Source organism: Aphis gossypii, chromosome X, assembly GCF_020184175.1.
Source record: "Aphis gossypii isolate Hap1 chromosome X, ASM2018417v2, whole genome shotgun sequence".
NCBI lineage: Eukaryota > Metazoa > Arthropoda > Insecta > Hemiptera > Aphididae > Aphis > Aphis gossypii.
In genome coordinates, this window is record NC_065533.1 from 23,250,372 (window position 1) to 23,271,742 (window position 21,371).

Genomic DNA, 21,371 nt, shown 5'->3' on the forward strand with positions numbered 1-21,371 from the left:
AACAAATTAGTATACATTTTAAATTGTTCACAAAACATAACTAAAATATAATAAACAGTAGTTAAAATAAAATAACTATTTAACTATCTAATAAATTTTAGGTACATATATTATACATATTCCTGGTATGCTTGCCAATCATATCGGAAGATATATTAAAGTTGTAGCAAGACTTCTGCTGGTTGTTTAATATATTTTTCGAGTGCAATATACCAGTTATAGTATCAGTAGAAAGTCTATTACGGAGCTTAGTATTATTAATATTAATTGTGCTGAATAGTCTTTTAACACACGCGCTATGTGGTAATGTTAAAATGTATGAAACCAATCTGTTCATAATTAGATACTTTTCTTTATCATTACCATATTTTTCAGTCTTGATGATTTTCCAAAAGCCCATTAAATCCAAAGTGAAATCAATATTAGAATTTCTAAGAAGTCTCCATTCTCTATCTATGTCGTTCATATTTATATTTAACTAGCTGACCCCGTGCACTTCGTTGCCCGTTAAAAATGCAAATTCTATATAATATGATTCGAATTTTGATTAATTTGTTATTTACTATTCGGTTTAACGGTGTTCAAAACTTAGACATTTTCATTGACTGTTTTGATTCTCAAAAATCTTGTGAAAGCACCACTTTAATATGCGAATATTGTAAAATGCTTTCTTATTACACACTAAATTTGTGATACGATTTTACGAATGTACCGTGTAAATTGTAAGCATCGATCTATCATTGTTCAGGCTCTACGTTTATCAGTCAGTGAGTTACTCAAGTCATAATATTATAGTCATTCTGCTTACCATTGCCGTGAGACTCTCTTTTGATTATGAGAGCAGTATATTATCATGAAGGCAATCCACACGTGGTGGATTGCGGACCCCGCGAGATGTGTATAAGAAGTTTATAATTTCTAACACTTAAGTTTCAAAGTTTTTTGATTTTTTTTTTTTACTACAGTGGGTAAAATACAATAATGTGCCATCTCGTGGTTTTTGTATTGTTGCCTGTTGGTAAAACAATAAAACTTAGTATAACTTGTTATGTTAGTCTATTGCTGTGAATTTGAAATTTACTGTGGACATTGACTTATTTCGCTAATTCTTTTTTTTGTTGATATGGTTTTAACAAAATATAACAACAGATCTGTAACTATTATATTCAATCATAATCAATAGCGACATTAATATAGTTTATTTTCTTGCTGAACTACAGTGACAGTTATACATTGTCTTATATATTTTTGTCTCCATTTTTATATATTTAGATTTTTAATTTCTTTTTTACTATGACAACGATTTTAGTTTGTACGTCTATTTGCTTTTATTATTAAAAACAACCTTGCTATAACATTTTAAATAAATTATTTATTTTATTTAAATGGTTGCCATTGACTACCAAAAATAATTTAGTTTACTATTTGCTGGACAGATGGCACCTCTGTAATTTCATCACCATATCGTCATATTTCTCAAACCTGATAACTTTTTCAAATTTTTCGTCCGTAAGAACCTTTTCCGCAATGAGCTCTTCAATTAAAAAAAAAATTCAGCCAAATCGGTCCAGGGGTTGTTGAGTTATGCGCTTACCAACACATTTTGCGATTCATTTTTATATATAAGATTTAGGAAAATGTTTTGCCGCTAAAGTAATGCTTACAATGGTTTTTATGTTCTTTGGTTCAATAAAAGAGAATGTCTTCAATAATTGCATATGTGCAGAATCGAATGGGAATCTCTTGTAAATTTGTGAAGTGCATTCAACATAGAAATTCAAACAGTTGGTAATGATTTCATTTTTTGCCGATGTTGGTAACTTGTTACCATCAGATAATGCCAAAGTACACGATCCTCCTAAATATATTTCATTGTGTGGTAAAAAATGTGATGGATTTCTGTGCTGTACTAACGAAATATCTACATTTTGAATATATTCAGGTTTAAAGTAGCATTCCAAGATGGATTTATACGAAGCTGGCATTCTATCATAAGCGAGATTTATCTGAGGACTTAGTGACTGAAATATTATGTTTAAGGTGGTTAATATAGGTAAAACAAAGTCTAAAAACTGTAAGTACAGTTCAGTACATGGATTTGATATTTTTTCAAATATTTGATTGGCTTTCTGGTCAATTAGTAATTCACCTTGAAAATATAGTTTCAAGGCATTGAACTGTTCAAGAACTCTTTTTACACACGAATGAAGAGACAGCCAACGTGTTTGGCTTGGTTGTAGTAATTTATGTGGCTTACTTTCTACAAAAGTTTGAAAATTTTTAAATTTGGATTGCCTCTTAAAACTTAGTTTCATGTATGTGTATAGGTACTTCTCTTATAAAATCTTCAACATAATTAGGTAGTTTTTCTGCATAATATGAGGCACATAGTGCCAGTGAGTAGCACATACATTTCATGACAAAAATGTGTAATTTCATTCTCTAATAATGTTTTTCCAGAATGTCTGTCACTTTAATATCGTTGAAGCGCCATCAGAAGCGAATCCAATCAAATTATTTTTACAGGGAATGGAGTTATTATTAAAGAAATTGATAATTTCGCTATAAATATCATTAGCAGTTGCTTGAGCCATCTTTTTTAAATAACAAAATTCATCTTTTACAACAAATTTGTGTAAATCAATAATTCGAACAGCTAACGCTAAATGCTTAATAGAACTTTTATCGGTAGATTCGTCAATAAGTATAGAGAAGTATTGATTCTTCATTCTAATAATTAGGTTTTCAAATGCATTTTTTCCAATTACTTGACTAACTAAAGCGGTCGCTTTTGTACGGTTACATGTCATGGTTTTTACTACCTCGGATTCTGGACATATAGTTTTAAACATTTGAACAAGGTGGTCAGATGTCCTTAGTGAAATATTGTGTTCAGTTATGAACATAGCTAGTCGAATTTCAGCTTCTTTATTTCTAAATTCAAGTGAATTATGATGCGCAATTATTTTATCAACCTATGTAATATTCGAAACTGACTGTGAATTTTTTTTATGTTTTTCTGACCCTGAATGTTTCTGCACAGCAGAAATATCACCAAGATATTCATCACCACACACCTTACAATGAAAATACATATCACCTTTTTTGCCACATGTAAGCCACGCCGAAAATTCTGTATTTTGCTCCCAACTTTTCCGGTACCTTTGCGTATAAGGTTTTTTCTTTGGCCAGTGTTTCTTATAACGTGTTCCAAGAGATTCATCACTTGACGACATTATACACAATATTTAAACGAAATTAAAATGTTTATTCTATATATTTCTATTTTGATTTGACTTTTATGTCAAGATTTGAAAAAAAGAAAACTGCGGTCTGCGAGTGGCGAGTGCGACTAGTTCTAACTTTCTGAAATCTGAGTCCGAGTTGCTTGATGTTTGATCTTTGATAACAAAATTGATAACTATTATTCTATTCGATCATTATTCTCTGATAATAATAAGATTATAGTGTCAGTGGCGCAGTGCAGTAGTGCGGTAGTGCAGCTGCAGGCTGAACGCATTACGCATGTACACTCTGTACTTCTGTAATTCACTTAGTACACTGTAATATAGTATCACTAAAGTGTATAAATTGTATTTATTAAGTTTAAGTGCATTGTAATTTTTTTTTTAAGGAAATCCGGGGATTCATTAAGAAAACAAGGAAAACTGAATATTTTTAGACATACAAATAGGGATTTTTTAATTTTTTGTCTGGCAACACTGCGACCGACCTGTGTAAAATGTGTATATAAATGTATAGCACTCAACAGAAAGTGGACAGGTTCGCTGAGCAAGATCTGAGAATGCTAGTGTGTGTACGTGTGTATATTTGCATGTGTGCAAAATTTAAATTCTAAACGGACAGGTAACTCTACAAAAAATGGTAACGCAATGCAATATTGATAAAAATGATAGTATTATAAAACAGTATAATATATTACGGCCCTTTTGCCCCAGCAGGTAAAAATATAATTAACTTAAAACTTGCCGGTTTGGCGCAACCAATATAAATAATAAAAATAATTGTGACAAAATATAATATAATAGGTAATAAATAGATAAATACAACTCACAGCTTTGTCGGAGCACTGCTGGCCAGCTGCTTTCTACACATTCAATAAAACTCACACACAACAAATAAAATTACAATGAAATAATAAATAACAATAATATAATATACTCTAAATTTTGATTATAAAGTATGGCGATTTGCGCCTGCACCAATAAAAAAAATAATAAGTGGCGATCGGGCCTGCATAATTATAAATATAGTAAGCGAGTGGCGATTCGCGCCACAGTATAATATAATATAATATAATAAAGATGCGGCGATTCGCGCCTACGATACAATATTAATACGGCGATTCGCGCACGCACAGTTATAAATATAATAAAACGAGTGGCGATTCACGCCACAGTATAATATAATATAATATAATAAAGATGTGGCGGTTCGCGCACGACAAAAAACGCGTTAATGTGACAATGCTGGAGAGACGACAATGATATCTAATGGACGACGGACGATATCACGTCGTTGCATAATTAAAATATTATATAACTCTCACAATGACAAATATTAAGATAACATATAGGAACATAAAACAAAAATAACGATGTGTGCGTGTGTGTGTGTGTGTGTGTGTGTGTGTGTGTGTGTGCGTTCAGCGTATGTTATGACCTCTAGAATAGAGATACAAGCCGGCATTGTGACTTCCGATTGACTTTGTCACCTCCGAAACGCGGAGGCCACAAATATTTTTTTAGATATCAGTGTTTTTGGTTATTTCTAACTGTAAATATTATGTTTCTAGAATAAAACAAGTGGAGTCCATAATACCCTTTATAATACCCTTTATATATAACAGTAGTGTATCAGCTAGTGTGTAATTTAGTACTAATTTACGACTATAGGCGGCGCAAGACTTTGAGATTTACTCGCGTTTATGGGAGTTTTGGAAATAAACGCTAATACAACTTCCACCTTTCATTATAACACATTTCCATCACGTAGCGCTAATCTGACCTCCAAACATAAAATATTAAATAAGTACACAACATTATATTTGTGGAGTTCTCCGTCACAATTATTATAACTATGAGCATTTTTTTCTCTTTTTTTTCATTCATTTTTTTCTTTATTATGTAACAATATTAGTCAACCATTAAGCAATATTGAGAACTCAAGCATCTGAGATCACAATAAGCAATGTGTGTTATAAATTAAGGTTTTGGAAAAATACAAATAGTTTATTAAAAAAAAAAAAAATTCGTATTAATGAAGTAATATATATAGTAGTGGAGTAGTAGGGTCAGTACGAACTACAATAATAAATTAATAATGAATAATATTCGGTAGGTACATGGAAGACAAATGTTTGAGACTATCAAAGTAATAACAAGTGTTTATCTAATCGGCAGAATAACATAATCAATTGTGTTTTATATGTTTTTTTATGTTTCCATAAAGTGGATATGCTAAAATTATTTCTTGCAGAGGATAAACTCCATATACATATTATAACTAATAAGATACGCAAAACACATCTTTCCTTATATATGTCTGTCTGAAAATAAACTATAATATGAGTACTATTAATTGTGTACATAAAACTGACAAAATGGTCTGTAATGCAATATAGATACTCACAATAATTCTATATATTTGATACACATCAGTGCATAAATATATTATATTTCTACCATCCAGCTGTTGGACGTTGCTTATTAGGCGATTTTAAAATATTTAATATTTCGTTTTTCACAGACAACGTACACCCTTCCAGTATTGGAGTCTGTTGGATACGTTTAAATTTACACTTTTTATTTAGATATACCGAAACACGATAAAAGTTGTATTAGAATACTCAAAAATGATATTGGAAGTCACAAGTCCTTAATGTATTTGTCTGGGTTACTGAGTCCATAATGACCAGTTTACAATATTATTTTACACATTTTAAGATAATAATAATAAAAAATAATATTCATTTAATTGTAATAAGATATTCTACACTGGAGGTCACAACCATAGTGTGTATAAGATTTTGTTTTACGCTTTTCTAGAGCTTATATACTACAATAATGGTCAATATGGTTTTTATATACATATACTATATTATTTTATCTGATATTATATTTTAAAATTATAATAAAAAAATAATTGTGACTTAATATACTATACCCTTCCCCCGTGTCTCTTCTGTCTATGTTATAACTCCTGCGTATCTAGCATGTTAGTAAATATTCTGGGAAATCTCTCGAATTCCACCAATCATATTTTTTTATCGGTATCTATATCCCTTCATATAAGATGAACAACAATATTAATAGAAGTCTCTGTAATCAAAGAATCATTCGTCGCACGATTGTCGAACGTTGTCGATGGCTTTTTTTACTGTCGTGCTTTTATTCGTGGTGTTTGAATTTTTTCTCGTGTTCACGATTTTTACAAAGTTCTTAATAAGTTCTTTATAAGTTAATTATTATTTTTTTTCTATTTTAATACATTTTTTTCTAGTGAAGTACATAATATACATTTTACATTTTTAATTTTTGTGTGAATTTTTAACTTACTATGTTCTTCTAAATGCGTATATGAAGGTGGTTGTGGTTGTACTTTCATGGACATGGAACTCTTATACGAAAGACGATTTGGGTTACGATCAAATTTTACGTTTTCGTGTAAAATGTGTAAGATAATGCGTATTATTGAGTCTGAAGAAGAAAGACCAAAATCATACATGTCAATCAATGAAGCTGCTGTGAGTGGTTCAATTTCTATAGGAATCGGCCATTCCCAGCTAGAAGAAATTTGTGCTACAATGGACATTCCAAGCATGACTAGTAACACGTTTTATAAGAAATCATAATATTATTGGAAAAAAGATTCACAAAATAGCTGAGAACGTTATGAAGATTGCTGGCGAAGAAGAACGAAAATTAGCTATAGAAAATGGAGATATTGACAGTGATGGTTTTCCTATGTGCACAGTTGTAGCAGATGGGCTGACGCGGGTCCTCGTGACAGCTCCGCCTCCTCCTCCGGCGATATATCCATATCCTCCGGTGTTGTGGGGCGGGTGTTGGCTGTTCCGGGGTTCCGACTGTTCCGGTAGGTATGTTTACCTCCGGCGTCGTGGCTTCGGCGACTGGTGAGATCGCTTCCTCCGTGGGCTGTGGACCTGGTGCCGTTGGGATGGTGGTTGGTGACGGGGGGTTGGTGGTTGATGACGTAGGGGTGGTGGTTGGTGTCGCCTTTTGCAGTCGAAACTGTTGTGATGGCCCGTCCCCGGCGGTCCTCCTCTTCGCTGACCGGAACTCAGCCATCCTGGCCGCGTTTCGGCGTTGGCGGTAGTTTCTCGCTGGCGGTGATGTCACTACCGTCGTCGTCGCTGTCACCGCTGTTGTCGTCGGTGTCGTCGCCGTTGTCATCGCTGTTGGTGCTGTCAAAAGAACCGGCGGCCGTGGGACCGGCGTGGCCATCAAGAGTAGGGGGGTGGGCGAAAGAGGTGCGCAGACGGGGAAATCGCGGGCGGTCGCGGCATACCCGCTGGTGGTGCTTGCCGTCTCGGGCTCCGAGACCGGTGCGTTTCCACGGGTGGTACGTCCATCACACTGCGGAATACCGCCGTGCGGTCGTCCCACCCGCGGTTGTAGGCGGCCCACAGCACCGGGTCCCGGCGCAACTGCTCCGGCCGTAGCCATTTTCCTCCAAAAACGAAATACCATTTTCCTCCACTGTCCATTTTCCTCCAATAAATAAAATAATAAAATCGTCATTCTTTATCAGAATATTAAATTAAAAAAGAAAAATAACAAATCAAATATTTAAATTTTAAAGTATAATTGTAATATAATAATACACCGTACGCGCTGAAGTTGGCAGGTGGCTAAAAAGAGAACTAATATAATAAAAAGTACTCACGTCAATAAAAATGCATCAATTAATAAATAAAATAATAATGAAAAATTAGTTAATAAAAAGGGATTGGTGATAACGCAACCAGACAATATGTAAAATATAAAATATAGTAAAAAGATAATGAATATAATAAAAAAGTATGCATGTCGATAAAAATACATGAATCTATTAATAAAATAATAAATTAGTTAATAATATAATATGTAAAATAAAAGATATAAAATATAGTAAAATACTAAAATCACTGCAGTAAATAATATTACATTTTTTTATAATTATAAGACATCTCAGCAACAAATGAATACCTGTTGGAAGAAAATAAAAATTAGATATAATATGAATAATTATTTCACTTTTTGTAATTAGGTACATACCTAGACATTTCTCCGTTTTGTAGTTTAATAATTGCATCGTCGATTGCTCCACGACGCTTGTTTGCTCGGTAATCCTTTGATTTTTTTGGTACATGTATACTTCTCATTTTACAATAAATATTTGTTTGAGTTTACTTTATGATATTAAGCCACATAAATATATTAGGCTTTTCTTTATAAAAGTTTTCTTTGAAATGAGAGTGGAAAGACTCGCATGCATTAGTGGTTCTTGATAACGAAGAAGACGATTTTGCCCAAATAACTGGCGGAAATATAGAATTTTCCGAAATATACGTATCAGTTAAATAATCAGCGTACTGACTCACTCTTTGATCGTTTGGTATAATACTCATAAAATCTTCAATAAAACATTTTTTTAAATAAAAAAAGTTGCATGAAAACTACTGAACATAAATCCGTTCTGTTACGCACTTAATATGTGATAGAGACAGCACACTCGGGTCTTTTATGTTCTTCTTAAGACTGACAAAAAATAATACCTTGTTGATTTAGTCAAAAACTGTCAGTTTTTTTTTTTTTTTAATAAAATAAATATTTTTTTGCTACTTTGTACTTAATGTTATAATAATATCGTACATAAGACTATTTTTTATTAAATGTCGTACACAATAATATTATTATTTGCAAGCATTTCCCACACTCAAGATTATAACATAAATATAGAGTGAACTCATAATTTAATTTTTCTATCTAACCTACATCTTACATTACAAATTTATGTTTAGCAGAAATAACCCTATGTTGTTACTTTAAGGGCCGGTATTTCAATAGTGGTTTATCTTATGCTTAAGTTAAACCAAAATGTATGATTAAGGTGAACCTTAAAGGTAAACATGTAGTTCAATTCGTTTCAATCTTACACTTAGCTAATCTTCAAAATAACTATACATTATTTATTGTTCCATGATTAGCCGGCATTGTGGCGAGCCGCCGCCACATAATTTCCCTCCGACATCGGCAACATTGTAAGGCGGTTGGTCACAGTGGTTTCTTGACTCAGGACGGCGACCGCCTTCCGACCTTACCTTCTTCACATTCTTCCGCTAGACATCCTGCACAGCGCGTTCTCCCACCTACCTCCATAAAATCGTCCTGTTTTTTTGTTCGACCAAAAACGAAGAAACCACTCGACCGACCGTCAAGTTCTTTTTCTGTGGTTCCGCTTTCCTCCACTCATAAGAAAGCAAACTATTTTTTGTTTTTTCTTTTTAATAAATAAAAACTTATAAACTGCGTTTTATTTCAATTTTATTTTTTTTTTCGCTCGTTCATCATGAACAACGACCCGCAACAACCGACCGATAACGCAACTGTTTCGCCCGCAATAGACGAGGTCTCCAATTTCCGCCTCCCGACATTTTGGAGTCAATCACCCACATACTGGTTTAACCACGCAGAAGCCATGTTTGCCGCCCAACGCATCACCTCGAACGCGTTGAAAGTGCATTACGTCGTCGGAGCACTGGACCAGACGATAATCCGAATCGTCGGCGACCTACTTGGAACATCCGCGTCATACGAAGCAATTCGCACCCGGCTCATCGAAGCATTCGCAACGCCAAATTCCGCTAAGTACCGAGATCTCGTCCGACCCGGAGGCTTAGGCGACCGACGACCGTCACAACTGCTCCGCGATATGCGCAGTGATGTGCCACCAGGCATAGGCGAAGAAGCTCTGAAGGAGTTCTGGCTGCAAAGACTGCCATCAAGCGTCAGAGTCGCCCTCGTCAGCTTGGACGCCTCGCTCGACACGCTAGTCTCGCGTGCAGACCTTATCATGGACGCTTCCAACCCGTTGGACGTCGACGCAGTTAGCAGAAATCAATCCGCGGACCTCGCTGAAACCGTTGCCGCACTGGCAAAGCAGATGCAGACATTAACGCAATTGGTCAGCTCATCCTTGGGACCTCAGCGACAACGACAACGATCCCCAGCACGAACGAGCCAACCGCCGCCGTCTCGAAATTGCTATTATCACGAAACATACGGCACCGATGCTCGCAAGTGTCGTCCGCCGTGCAATTTTCGGCCGCAGAACAACAACGACTCCACGCCTGCGGAAAACTAGGCGGCGCGCACAGGACACCCGCCCTGTACGTCGTGAACAACTCAACGCGGGTACATATCAACGACCTTCGCTCCGGCAAGCTTTTTCTCATCGACACCGGAGCCGAAATCTCAGTGATTCCGCCGAGTGTCGGATCGCGCCAACCTTCCGACGTAAACCTCACAGCTGCCAACGGAACGCGTATTAAAACTTTCGGCCCGAAGACACTCAACCTCGACCTTGGACTCTCGCGCACCTTTTCGTGGACCTTCGAGATGGCCGACGTCTCCCGGTCCATCATTGGTGCCGATTTCCTACATTATTTCGGCCTCCTCGTCGACGTTCGGCGCCAACGCCTCGTCGACCCTACTGACAAACGAACAGTCACATGCGCAGTAACCACGTCGCTTCCGTCGAACGCTCCACTCTTCACCGTCGCTCGCGCCCGTGACTGGGATGTTTTACTGCAGGAATTCCAAGCGTGACCCGTGAGTCACCCGTTCCCGAAATCTTCCGGCATGGAGTGGAACACGTACTCGAAACTAGGGGCCCCCCCCTCTCGCCGCCCACGACGATTGCCGCCCGACCGGCTCAACATCGCTCGCTGCGATTTCGACCGCATGCAGAAGCAGGGAATATGCCGACCTTCATCCAGCTCTTGGCGAGTCCTTTGCTCCTGGTGCCTAAGAAGGACGGTTCATATCGACCGTGCGGGGACTAACGACGACTGAACAGCGTTACCATCCGGACCGGTATCCGTTACCGTATCTTCACGATTTTACGGCCAATCTCGCTAAAAAACGATTTTTACGAAACTCGATTTGGTTCGCGCGTACAATCAAGTTCCGATCGCCGCCGGCGATGTACATAAGACCGCCGTCACCACGCCGTTTGGACTTTTTGAGTTCCCAGTGATGAGTTTTGGCCTACGCAACGCGGCACAAACCTTTCAAAGGTTAATCAACTCGATTCTCACCGGTTTTGATTTCGTTTTCGGGTACGTTGATGACGTGCTCATCGCATCTGTGAACGCCGAACAACACGTCGAGCACGTCCGCGCGGTTCTCGGGCGTTTTGAAGAATTCGGTATAGCCATCAACCCGGGCAAATGCGTTTTCGCCGCTAGCACGCTCACGTTTCTCGGCCACGTCGTCGATGCGCAAGGCCTACGCCCCAACCCAGACAGCGCGGCAGCTATTCGGCAGTGGCCGCAACCGCAAACTAAAAAGGAGTTGCAACGCTTCCTCGGCTCACTGAATTTCTACCATCGTTTTGTCGCGGGCGCAGCCAAGTTGCAGGCGGCTCTGTATGACATCGCTGCTGCAGTGAAAGGACGTGATGGCCCGCTCAGTTGGAACGACGCGGCTGAAGAGTCATTTCGACTTTGTCGTGAAGCACTCGCCGACACCACGCGCCTGGTACACCCGCGGAGCGACGCGCCGTTACGTCTCAGCACCGATGCGTCGAACATCGCCGTTGGGGCAGTTCTCGAGCAATGTGTCGAAGGCAATTGGCAACCGCTCGGTTTTTTCTCGCGCAAGCTTTCCGGCGCGCAGACACGGTACAGCACTTACGATCGCGAATTACTTGCGGCATACCTCGCCACTCGTCATTTCGTCCACTCCATCGAGGGAAGACCCACGACGCTTCGAACGGATCATCGACCGCTGTTATTCATGTTCTCACAGAAAACGGAAAAGCTTGTCGACCGTCAGGCACGCCACATCGCGTTCTTATCTCAATACTTTGAGGAAATCGAACACGTCAGCGGCGAACGCAACACAATACCCGACGCGCTGTCCCGGCTGGAGTTAGCGATTTTCGACCACGGGCTTCCCGATCTCAACCAATGGCAATTGACCAAGCCAACGAATGGAACTACAAGATATAATCACCGGAAAAACGGAATCATCGCTAGAACTCGACGCACGACAAACAACGAATGGACCGGTCTACTTCGACATAGCACACAACAGATCAAGATTGCTCGTTCAGCGAAAACATAGACGCGCGGTTTTCACCACTTTACATCAGCAAGCGCATGGCGGCAGCGCGGCCACCGCTCGAATTGTCAAAGACCGTTTCGTGTGGCCAGGTATGGATCGGGAGATACGGCGATGGGTCAAGATGTGCCAGCAGTGCCAGAAAGCCAAGGTGCACAAGCATACGACGACGCCGCTCGCATCTTTCGCGTCACCGGATCGACGTTTCGGCCATATCCACCTCGACCTCGTCGGGCCGCTACCACCGTCGAACGGCGCCAAGTACCTGCTCACCTGCGTCGACCGTTTAACGCGTTGGCCTGAAGCATGGCCCGTCGACAACATGAGTGCTCACACCGTCGCCGCTGCACTCGTGTCGAATTGGATCTCCCGTTTCGGGGTCCCGGACGTCATCACCACAGACCAGGGACGACAGTTCGAGTCCGAACTTATGCGAGCTCTCAACACCGCCTTCGGGATTCAACACGTCCACACCTCCCCCTACCATCCGCAGGCGAACGGAATGGTCGAGCGTTTTCACCGGACACTCAAGGCGGCACTCACTGCTCACGAGTCGCCGCATTGGTCGCAACATCTGCCGGTCGTCCTTCTCGCGCTGCGCAACACCATCAAGCCAGACACCGATTCGACCCCCGCAGAGCTAGTGTACGGAACATCGCTGCGGTTACCTGGCGAGCTTTTCCACGCGGCACCTCCGGAGGCAAGGACCCACGATTTCGTCACGACACTCAAGGCGTCCATGGCTAATCTTCGACTCTCACCCGGGGCCAACCACGATCCGGTTCGACGCGTCTTCATACCGACGCAAATGGATACCGTCAGCCACGTTTTTGATCGCATCGACGCGCAGCGCGCGCCGCTTCAACCTCGTTACGGAGGGCCTTACGCTGTACTTCAACGTCGAGACAAAGTCTTCAAGTTACAGCTGGACAATCGGACAGCATGGATTTCGGTAGATCGTCTCAAGCCGGCATTCGTCCTGCGCGACGACCCGATCGTCGATCACTCCTACGCCAGGCAGCCAATCGACGGGCTTTCGACATCGACAACGTTTACCATTGTCTCCTTTGGCGGGGGGGAGTAATGTGGCAAGCCGCCGCCACATAATTTCCCTCCGACATCGGCAACATTGTAAGGCGGTTGGTCACAGTGGTTTCTTGGCTCAGGACGGCGACCGCCTTCCGACCTTACCTTCTTCACATTCTTCCGCTAGACATCCTGCACAGCGCGTTCTCCCACCTACCTCCATAAAATCGTCCTGTTTTTTTGTTCGACCAAAAACGAAGAAACCACTCGACCGACCGTCAAGTTCTTTTTCTGTGGTTCCGCTTTCCTCCACTCATAAGAAAGCAAACTATTTTTTGTTTTTTCTTTTTAATAAATAAAAACTGCGCTACATCGCAAACATCGAGACGTGTTGTTTTTTCACCCCCAAGCGCCCTCGTCCTAATCCAGTAGTATAGTTGGAGGAGCTCCGGTGATAACCTGGGACCTCCACAGCATGTTAACATTGTTATCACTTATCATCGTATTAACTAAAGTTTTAATTTTAAATTTTTCCTTTTGTCGTTGCCCGTAGCCACCGAAGTTAATTACCTATTGACTTATAATAAAATTTAATGTAGTGTAATAATAAAGTGTAATCATAATATATTTAATTTGTTACTTATGATGGCCAAAAGAAGTGCAAATTTTACTTCTGATGAAGTAGAACTTCTACAAACATTAGTACATAAACGATGGAATAAAATTGAGTGTAAGAAATCTGATTCATTGACTTGGAAACAGAAACAGTTAAGTTGGGACGACTTAGCCAATGAATTCAATAGCACCAATAGATCTCTTGAACACCGTCCTGTAAATATTTTAAAAAAGAAATGGGATAATTTAAAAAAAACACTGAAACAAAAAGTGACTTCTGAAAAATCATATTTAAAAGGAACTGGAGGTGGACCAGCCAAAAATTCTATCATTTATAGTCAATCTGAAATAGAAACTCTCGACCTTATTAATATTCAAGCAACCGGAAATGATGCAGAATTTGATTGCGATTTAACTGATGAATCTGGTTAGTTATATTGTATGCTTTCATTTAATAGATGTATTATATTTTAATTATATATACATATATTTTTAAGACAATGGTAATGATAAGGAAAATGAAAATGTTATTAACAAGCAGTCAACTTCAGAAACAGTTTTCGATTCAATGTCAAGTTATCCTGGAAAGCAAAATTGGAACGATTATTCTCCAGCGTTATTGAAAACTAAAATATCTGAACCATTAATCATAAATATACCTGCATCTTCAGATCTTTCACAGGTAATTAAGCATTTATAATTGTTTACTAATACAATAATAAAAGACATATCTAACATAAAATTAATAGACGTAACATTAATATAATACCTAAGTACCTAGTTAGTACAGAATATTTGTGATTTAATGTCTTTAAAGTATAGGTAGCTACAATCTGTGCTTTTATTAAGTATATTATAATAAAAAATATTACTCAAAAAAATTTATCATTATTTTAATAGTTGTACACATTTTTATATAGGCATCATATTATTATAATAGTACATTTTATTATTATTATCTATTTTTAATAGGACCATGGTACTATTAATGAAAAACCAAAAAAGTATACTGGCACAACCACCAATAAAAAATGGTGCAACCTTGCAGATGAAAAATTAGGTATTGCCTCTTTAAATAAAGACAAAATTCAGCTTGAAATTCTGCAAATGAAAGAAAAACATGCTATTGAAATAGAAATACTACAAGTTGAGCTACAAATTAAAAAAAGAAAATTAGAATCAATAAATTAAGTTATATTAGGTTAATAAGGCTTTATTTCATATTTCACACGTTCACAGTATATTTTATATGTAAGCAAATATATTTAAGTAACACAAAGTAAAAAGTTTAAAAGTATCTAGGTATTTTATTGTTTTTAATACATTATATTATATTGTTAATTAAATAGTTTATGTTGTTATTATTACAGTATTAGCTTAAGTAATAAAAATGAATACCTAATAAAAATCAAATGATGAATAAATACATTTAATGCCAAAAAGTAAAAAAAATAGGAAAATATGACACAGTTGTGATAGGTATGTTAATTTAATTATGTGATTGTTATTAATGTTTGTTAATTAGTCTTTAAAGTTTATTATTTTATATATTTTAATATTTTATAATAATTAAATAGGTAGCAAATTATTGCTAACTTACAAATAATTTTTACTATACATATATTTTGTTTTGTTTTTTTTTTATTAATAGTGTTATTACAATACATACTATATTTTTATACAAATTTAATTACTTATGTGATACCTAGTTTTAAATGTTTGTTAATTATTATTATTATTATTATTATTACCTATTATTATTAAATATTTTAATATTTTACTTTGTTTATTTGTATTAGTTTTGACTTGTGTTATTGTAATACTTACAATAAATTTTCAAAGTAACGTATATATGAATACCTAATGTTATTATTATTAATATTATTAATACGGTTAAGTGCTATGTTATGTGGAACATTATTTACAAAATTAATGGCTTCTTCGATTTCTACTGGTAATGGAGGTAGTACTTGTTCTTTTTCTATTGTTGCAATATTATGTAAAATAGCTGTCACCATGATTAAGCATTGTGCTTTTCATATATTTAATCTAATCCCTGTAGATAGAATTGGGAATCTTCTTTTCCACACACCAAACGTTCTTTCTATAGGATTCCTTGTTCTGATTTGTGATTCATTAAACAAGTTTTCTGCGGGAGTTTCCACATTCAACAGTGGTGTAATGCAATATTTTTTGAGAGGATATCCACTATCTGCTATGAGAATACTATCCCCAAATTCCCCATTCTCAAAACGTGAGCATTTTTGAATGTTGAAAAATTCGGGAATCATGTGCTGACCCCTGCCACCGCGAAACTACGTCAAGAAATTTTAAATTTGAATCACAAATTGCCTGAACATTTAATGAAAAAAACTGCTTCCTGTTTCTATATACCTCTGCATTTGATCCACCTATTATATAAATGTTTTTAATAATTTAATCAAGTCTAGTTATTATTCATTAAAATGTTACCAGGTGATTGTATCTTTACATGAGTACAATCCAATGCACCAACAACTTTTGGGAATTTCGCACTAGAATAAAAATTTTTTTTAATACTTTGAAGAACTACTGGATCATTAGAAAACATCAAAAACTTTTTTTTCAATTGAGCTATTGCCTGTAAAACTTTCCATATATATTTTCCAGCAGTTGTCTTATGAATTCCTGCAAAATCTCCTGCAGTGATTAACATACAACCAGACGCAAGGAAACGAATTGTGAATAAAATCATTTGTGACGATGTTACTGCATGGTTTCTAAATAAAGATTTCCAATCAATTGTATTATTTTTTAATATTTAATTTTTTCTTACCGATTAGTGGGAGATTCAATTTTAAATGCTATAAGGTCCAGTACAGTATTAACACATCGTTTACTTAAACGACATCTGTTATAAAATTCATTTTCATCCCATTCAATAAAATGATCTGCACGTTTACGAAAAATTCTAGGTTTTCTTGTTCTTCCAAGTCTACTCACAAATTCAATTACACGTTCATCATCACTTGAACTTGATGAAGTATCCATATTTAGTAATTAAATAAATATATTTTATAATATAAAACAATATATTAATAGATGTAATATTATTCTTATGACATGTGTAATTGATAACTACTGTGAATATTTATTTAGGATAAAAACTCCTTAAACCTGTAACGTGCCACGTACAATCAGTTGAATGATGTCGATTTGGAAAGGTTTTGTGAAATAATTGAACTCTCGAAATTATTCTAAGTCCAATTAATTAATTTAATAAAACTTGTGAAAAATATTCTAAGTCCAGGAGACATAAAATATTAAACTGGGTGACGTGAAGGTGCTTGCGCTAACTCTGGTGGATCACGTCTGAAATGTGCCTAATCTGGGCCCCCTTATATATCGTCCAGGGACTCCCGCGGTACCTTCAGGTCCCTGATGGTCATCTGCACCTGCATCCGCTTCTTCCCACGCTTTGCGTTATCTGAACGACGACGTGCGTCATTTTGACATCTATATTCTTCTATCGGGTGGTAATTATATTCTATATTATTCTACCGGGTGGCAAGCGTACGTGTGATGATCTGCCTTTGACCCTGCACGATGCCGCCGCATAATATAATTGTTATAATATAATATTTTCGTTGCGGCTAGCGTTCTCACGCCGTTCCGCCGCCACTGATGATCGACAATTGCTACGTCAATGTGTTAATCGTTCACGGTTAAGAAAATCTGTACTTGATATCACCTGCTCACTTTTAGAATCCAATTATAAGAATAATTGTTACACCCTCATCAAAAAGTGTCTGTTGCACCCCCAATGTTAGGTTATTGTTGGCTATGGTATGTAATTTATATATTATATTTAATATAAGTATCAGAGCACGTTGCACCTCCCCACGAAAAAAAAAGGTTTATGTCTCAAAGACAGAAATCTTTCAAAGTTCAGTACAAAATGGTTAAGTTACAAATTATTACAATATTATAGTGTTTACAATAATCGATTACAAGTCATTGATATAAGACATACATTACAATTCTCTGTATGCTTTTACATTTAAAGTATTTTCGTTATATAATATGAATATATGATGTATATGTTGTATATATAGTTTTGATTAAATATGGATTGATTATAATATAATTAATGATTATATGGTTAGATTAAATATTTGGTTATATAATTCTATGTTTTAAATATGTTGGTTAGTTTTCTTATAATTTATAATTGTGATTACAATAAAATATAGTGTTAGTAAATAGTACAATATAGTGATTATAATTGATTTGATAATTCCAATAAAATATGTGGTTAGTATAATGCGTTGATTACAATAGTTTCTTATATGGTAAATTAATTAATACAAATAATATCTTTACTTATTATAATATATTAGTAATACAAAATCTATAAGGTTCCCCATAATTCAAATTTATTTCCATATCCCAATAGTAACTTATTCGTACAGTATGTTTTCTTAAATTTAAGTGTATATATATATATTTATTATTATTCCAGTTTGTATGTTATTTTTATTTATTTACTCAATCAAGATCGCTGCCCATGGAATGACATACTAATCATTTGAAGTACGTCGTCCACATTGACAAAACCCTAATTGATTATGTTAATACGTTTACTTGATCACTCTTTACTCATTGGGGATGCCATAGAATCCACCCATCGATCATATGTCAAATGTTACGTCGATAGGTGTTTCGTACAGCCCAACCACTTCGTTTTACCTGATCATTCATTCTAGACATACATTTATCTACTGTAATTCAATATATCTCGTGGATTTTGTATTATTCGAGGTAATAGTTTAATTCAAACAGTATGGTTCACCAAATTCTCTGTCATCGTATCATACATCTTTGGATGCTCAATCATTCAATATAGTTTCATCCTCGTAGGTCGATATTATTTTCATAGCGGTCTATTGAATCAAGTGTTAATATCATTCTCCATTAATATGAAATTGGTTTTCTATGTTCATTGCCGAGTAATTGCTCATTGTCTAGTATTATATTTCGATTATGTGAATCATAACTAATAATTAATTATCTAAATATAGTCATTAATTTATTAGAGTTAATGTATATTTCGTTTAGTTGATTAATATAGTTGATAAAATATGATAACATATATGTAATGTAATATGATTTATCTAATTTGTATGTTTAAATTTATAATTATTTATATTTGATATCTTTATTGTTATATTTATTTTTAGATTCTAATTATGTATATTTTTATTATTAATGTATACGTATTATTTTTAGAGTTGATTGTAATTTATAGAATTATGAATTTTGAAAAAGAATTTTACGTTCGTATTTTGATTATTAATGTAACCGTTGTTTTTGTTTTATTAATACTTTTGTATTGTTTATTTTATATATATTTTTAGAAATGTTTTATTAGATTTTCATATCGCTGTTTCCGTATCACATAATCAAATATACATTTAGTATACTTGACATCCATTCTCGGATCATGCGCATACGTAGTATGGTGTTTCTTTTTACATATTATATCATGGGTCTCTACTAATTAAGTAGCCTTCCTGTTTTATTATATGTACCGATATCTACTTCGAAAATTATTTCTTTATTGCCTAATTTTTCAAACTGAATATAAAAATTTTTATTGAAATACTTATCGTAACACGTTATGTTTAACATAGGATAATGGTCTAAATCTAATCTTTTTAAAATATTTTTGTCCGAATGTCCGTTCCACACTACTATCACATTCTCCTTATTACCTCTACGTATATAACTGTCAATATATCCCTTAGTCAAATTATTCCTGGTTGAACTCAAACTTTGCTTTAATTGGTCTAGACAAGCATCTCTCAGATCAGTTTTTACTCTGAACACTCTTTTTATCTCTCTTATTGCCACCTGAAGCTCCGTCTCACCCATAGGTCGAGCTTCTTCGTTAAGTGGTAGCAAAAGAGGTCGTCCCTCCAGTTTCCTAATCTTAAATCGGTCTAAGCTATTGGATATAGCTCCGGAGATGACAACCATGATTGTCTTGTTCACCATTGAGAACTCGAAGTCCATAATTATGAATTTATGTGTCTCTTTTCTGTATAATTAAACATTTTGTATTAGTGATTGTATTTTCATATTTATTTTTTTATATTTAGTACATACTTATACATTTATGTGATTGTAATAACTTATATTATTACTTTTAAGTTATATTATATTATTAAATTATTCCTTATTATATCTAAATATCTATATATTAATTTATACATTTATATTTGTTCTTTAGTAAGGGCGGCATATTACTTAGGGCTAGCCTATCTGGTGTGTCACCTAGTAGCTTTCCTTAACCCCATTCCCTTTGCCGATGACGTCATATGTATGACTTCTCTTTCTCTATTCGATATGTCGTTATCCGTAGTTCTTGCTCGATGGCCTATGGCCCTCATAGTGGTCAGTTTGCATTTATAACTTATGTATATGAATGCCAAAAGAAACATGGAGAATACTAACAATGCTATAATTGCATACATCATTAATGAGTGGTTATTACTTTGTACTTCCACTCCGGACTGTCTGAGTATTTCCTCGTCTATCATTCTTTCTACATCGTCTAGTGAGTGGGCCATTTCGTGTATGTTATCGAGTTTGCGTGCGTCGAACTTATGTCTATACTTTTCTATTTTAATGCCCTTGATACTGTTATTGATCTTATACGATATACTCCCTACTCCGATTTTAGGTATGAAATTTGTGAAATACTTTGTTTTGATCTCTCTTGTCGGATTTAGCACTACGTGTTCTGCATAAGCTCTACATTCCTGATTTAATTTAATTATCCCTTGATTTTTAATTTTTTCAATATATGGTTCTTGTATTCCCTGACACGTAATTGTTAATGTATCCTTTTGTTGTGTATATCCATGTGTTGGCGTACTTAAGTTTGTGGTATATATTTTTAGAAATAATGATTACTCCTGATTCACAATTTTGTGGTAACTGGTCTGGATTTTTAAATAATGAAATTTCACACGGTTGTTCTTTTGATTCGTGTTGTATTGGTTGGAATTCCGGGCAAATAGTAAAAGTTTCTGTTTCGGTACAGTGTAATAATTCTGTTTCAGTAAACGTTGTAAATTGTCTACGATTTTTAGTTATTCCTACATATTGGTATTCTGGTTTCAATACAATACTATGTGATTTGTTATCCGGTCGATCAATGTCTACAGGATGTGGTATAGGTATGATTTTAAATAAAGTTAATTGAGTTTCCGTTATCAACGGTATTTTGATCAGAAATACTATTTGATCACCACTATAAAATACTGCAATTTTAGTTATTTTTGTAAATTCGTGTATTTCGCTTGGCAATGTTCC

At 35.9% G+C, this 21,371-nt stretch overlaps 3 protein-coding genes and 1 pseudogene across 3 annotated transcripts; 2 read left to right on the plus strand and 2 right to left on the minus strand.

Annotated features, from left to right (window-relative positions):
* Positions 1 to 9,594: 9,594 nt before the first annotated feature.
* Positions 9,595 to 10,389, plus strand: LOC126552429 (uncharacterized). Its single transcript, XM_050207127.1, has one exon. The coding sequence runs from the start codon at positions 9,595 to 9,597 to the stop codon at positions 10,387 to 10,389; it is 795 nt and encodes a 264-aa protein (XP_050063084.1).
* A 3,500-nt stretch (positions 10,390 to 13,889) lies between these two features.
* Positions 13,890 to 15,176, plus strand: LOC126552430 (uncharacterized; the record flags this gene model as incomplete). Its single annotated transcript, XM_050207128.1, has 3 exons — positions 13,890 to 14,439; positions 14,510 to 14,694; positions 14,985 to 15,176. Coding segments are annotated over exons 1-3 (777 nt in total), but the record flags the coding sequence as incomplete, so codon positions are not given.
* An 872-nt stretch (positions 15,177 to 16,048) lies between these two features.
* LOC126552431 (putative nuclease HARBI1) lies at positions 16,049 to 17,042 on the minus strand. Its single transcript, XM_050207129.1, has 4 exons — positions 16,828 to 17,042; positions 16,485 to 16,771; positions 16,407 to 16,423; positions 16,049 to 16,327 (listed from the first exon to the last, which is right to left on the minus strand). Exons 1-4 carry the CDS (start codon positions 17,040 to 17,042, stop codon positions 16,049 to 16,051), a joined length of 798 nt encoding a protein of 265 aa, XP_050063086.1.
* A 2,362-nt stretch (positions 17,043 to 19,404) lies between these two features.
* LOC114128988 (uncharacterized) lies at positions 19,405 to 20,133 on the minus strand (annotated as a pseudogene).
* Positions 20,134 to 21,371: the final 1,238 nt, after the last annotated feature.

What these genes read in the sequence shown, in the direction of transcription:
- LOC126552429 (XM_050207127.1), top strand. Translation starts at nt 9,595, where the DNA reads ATGAACAACGACCCGCAACAACCGACCGATAACGCAACTGTTTCGCCC.
- LOC126552431 (XM_050207129.1), bottom strand. Translation starts at nt 17,042, where the DNA reads ATGGATACTTCATCAAGTTCAAGTGATGATGAACGTGTAATTGAATTT. An exon ending in ATTGAATCTCCCACTAATCG is followed by an intron (nt 16,772 to 16,827) that starts GTAAGAAAAAAT and finishes ATCTTTATTTAG; the next exon opens with AAACCATGCAGTAACATCGT.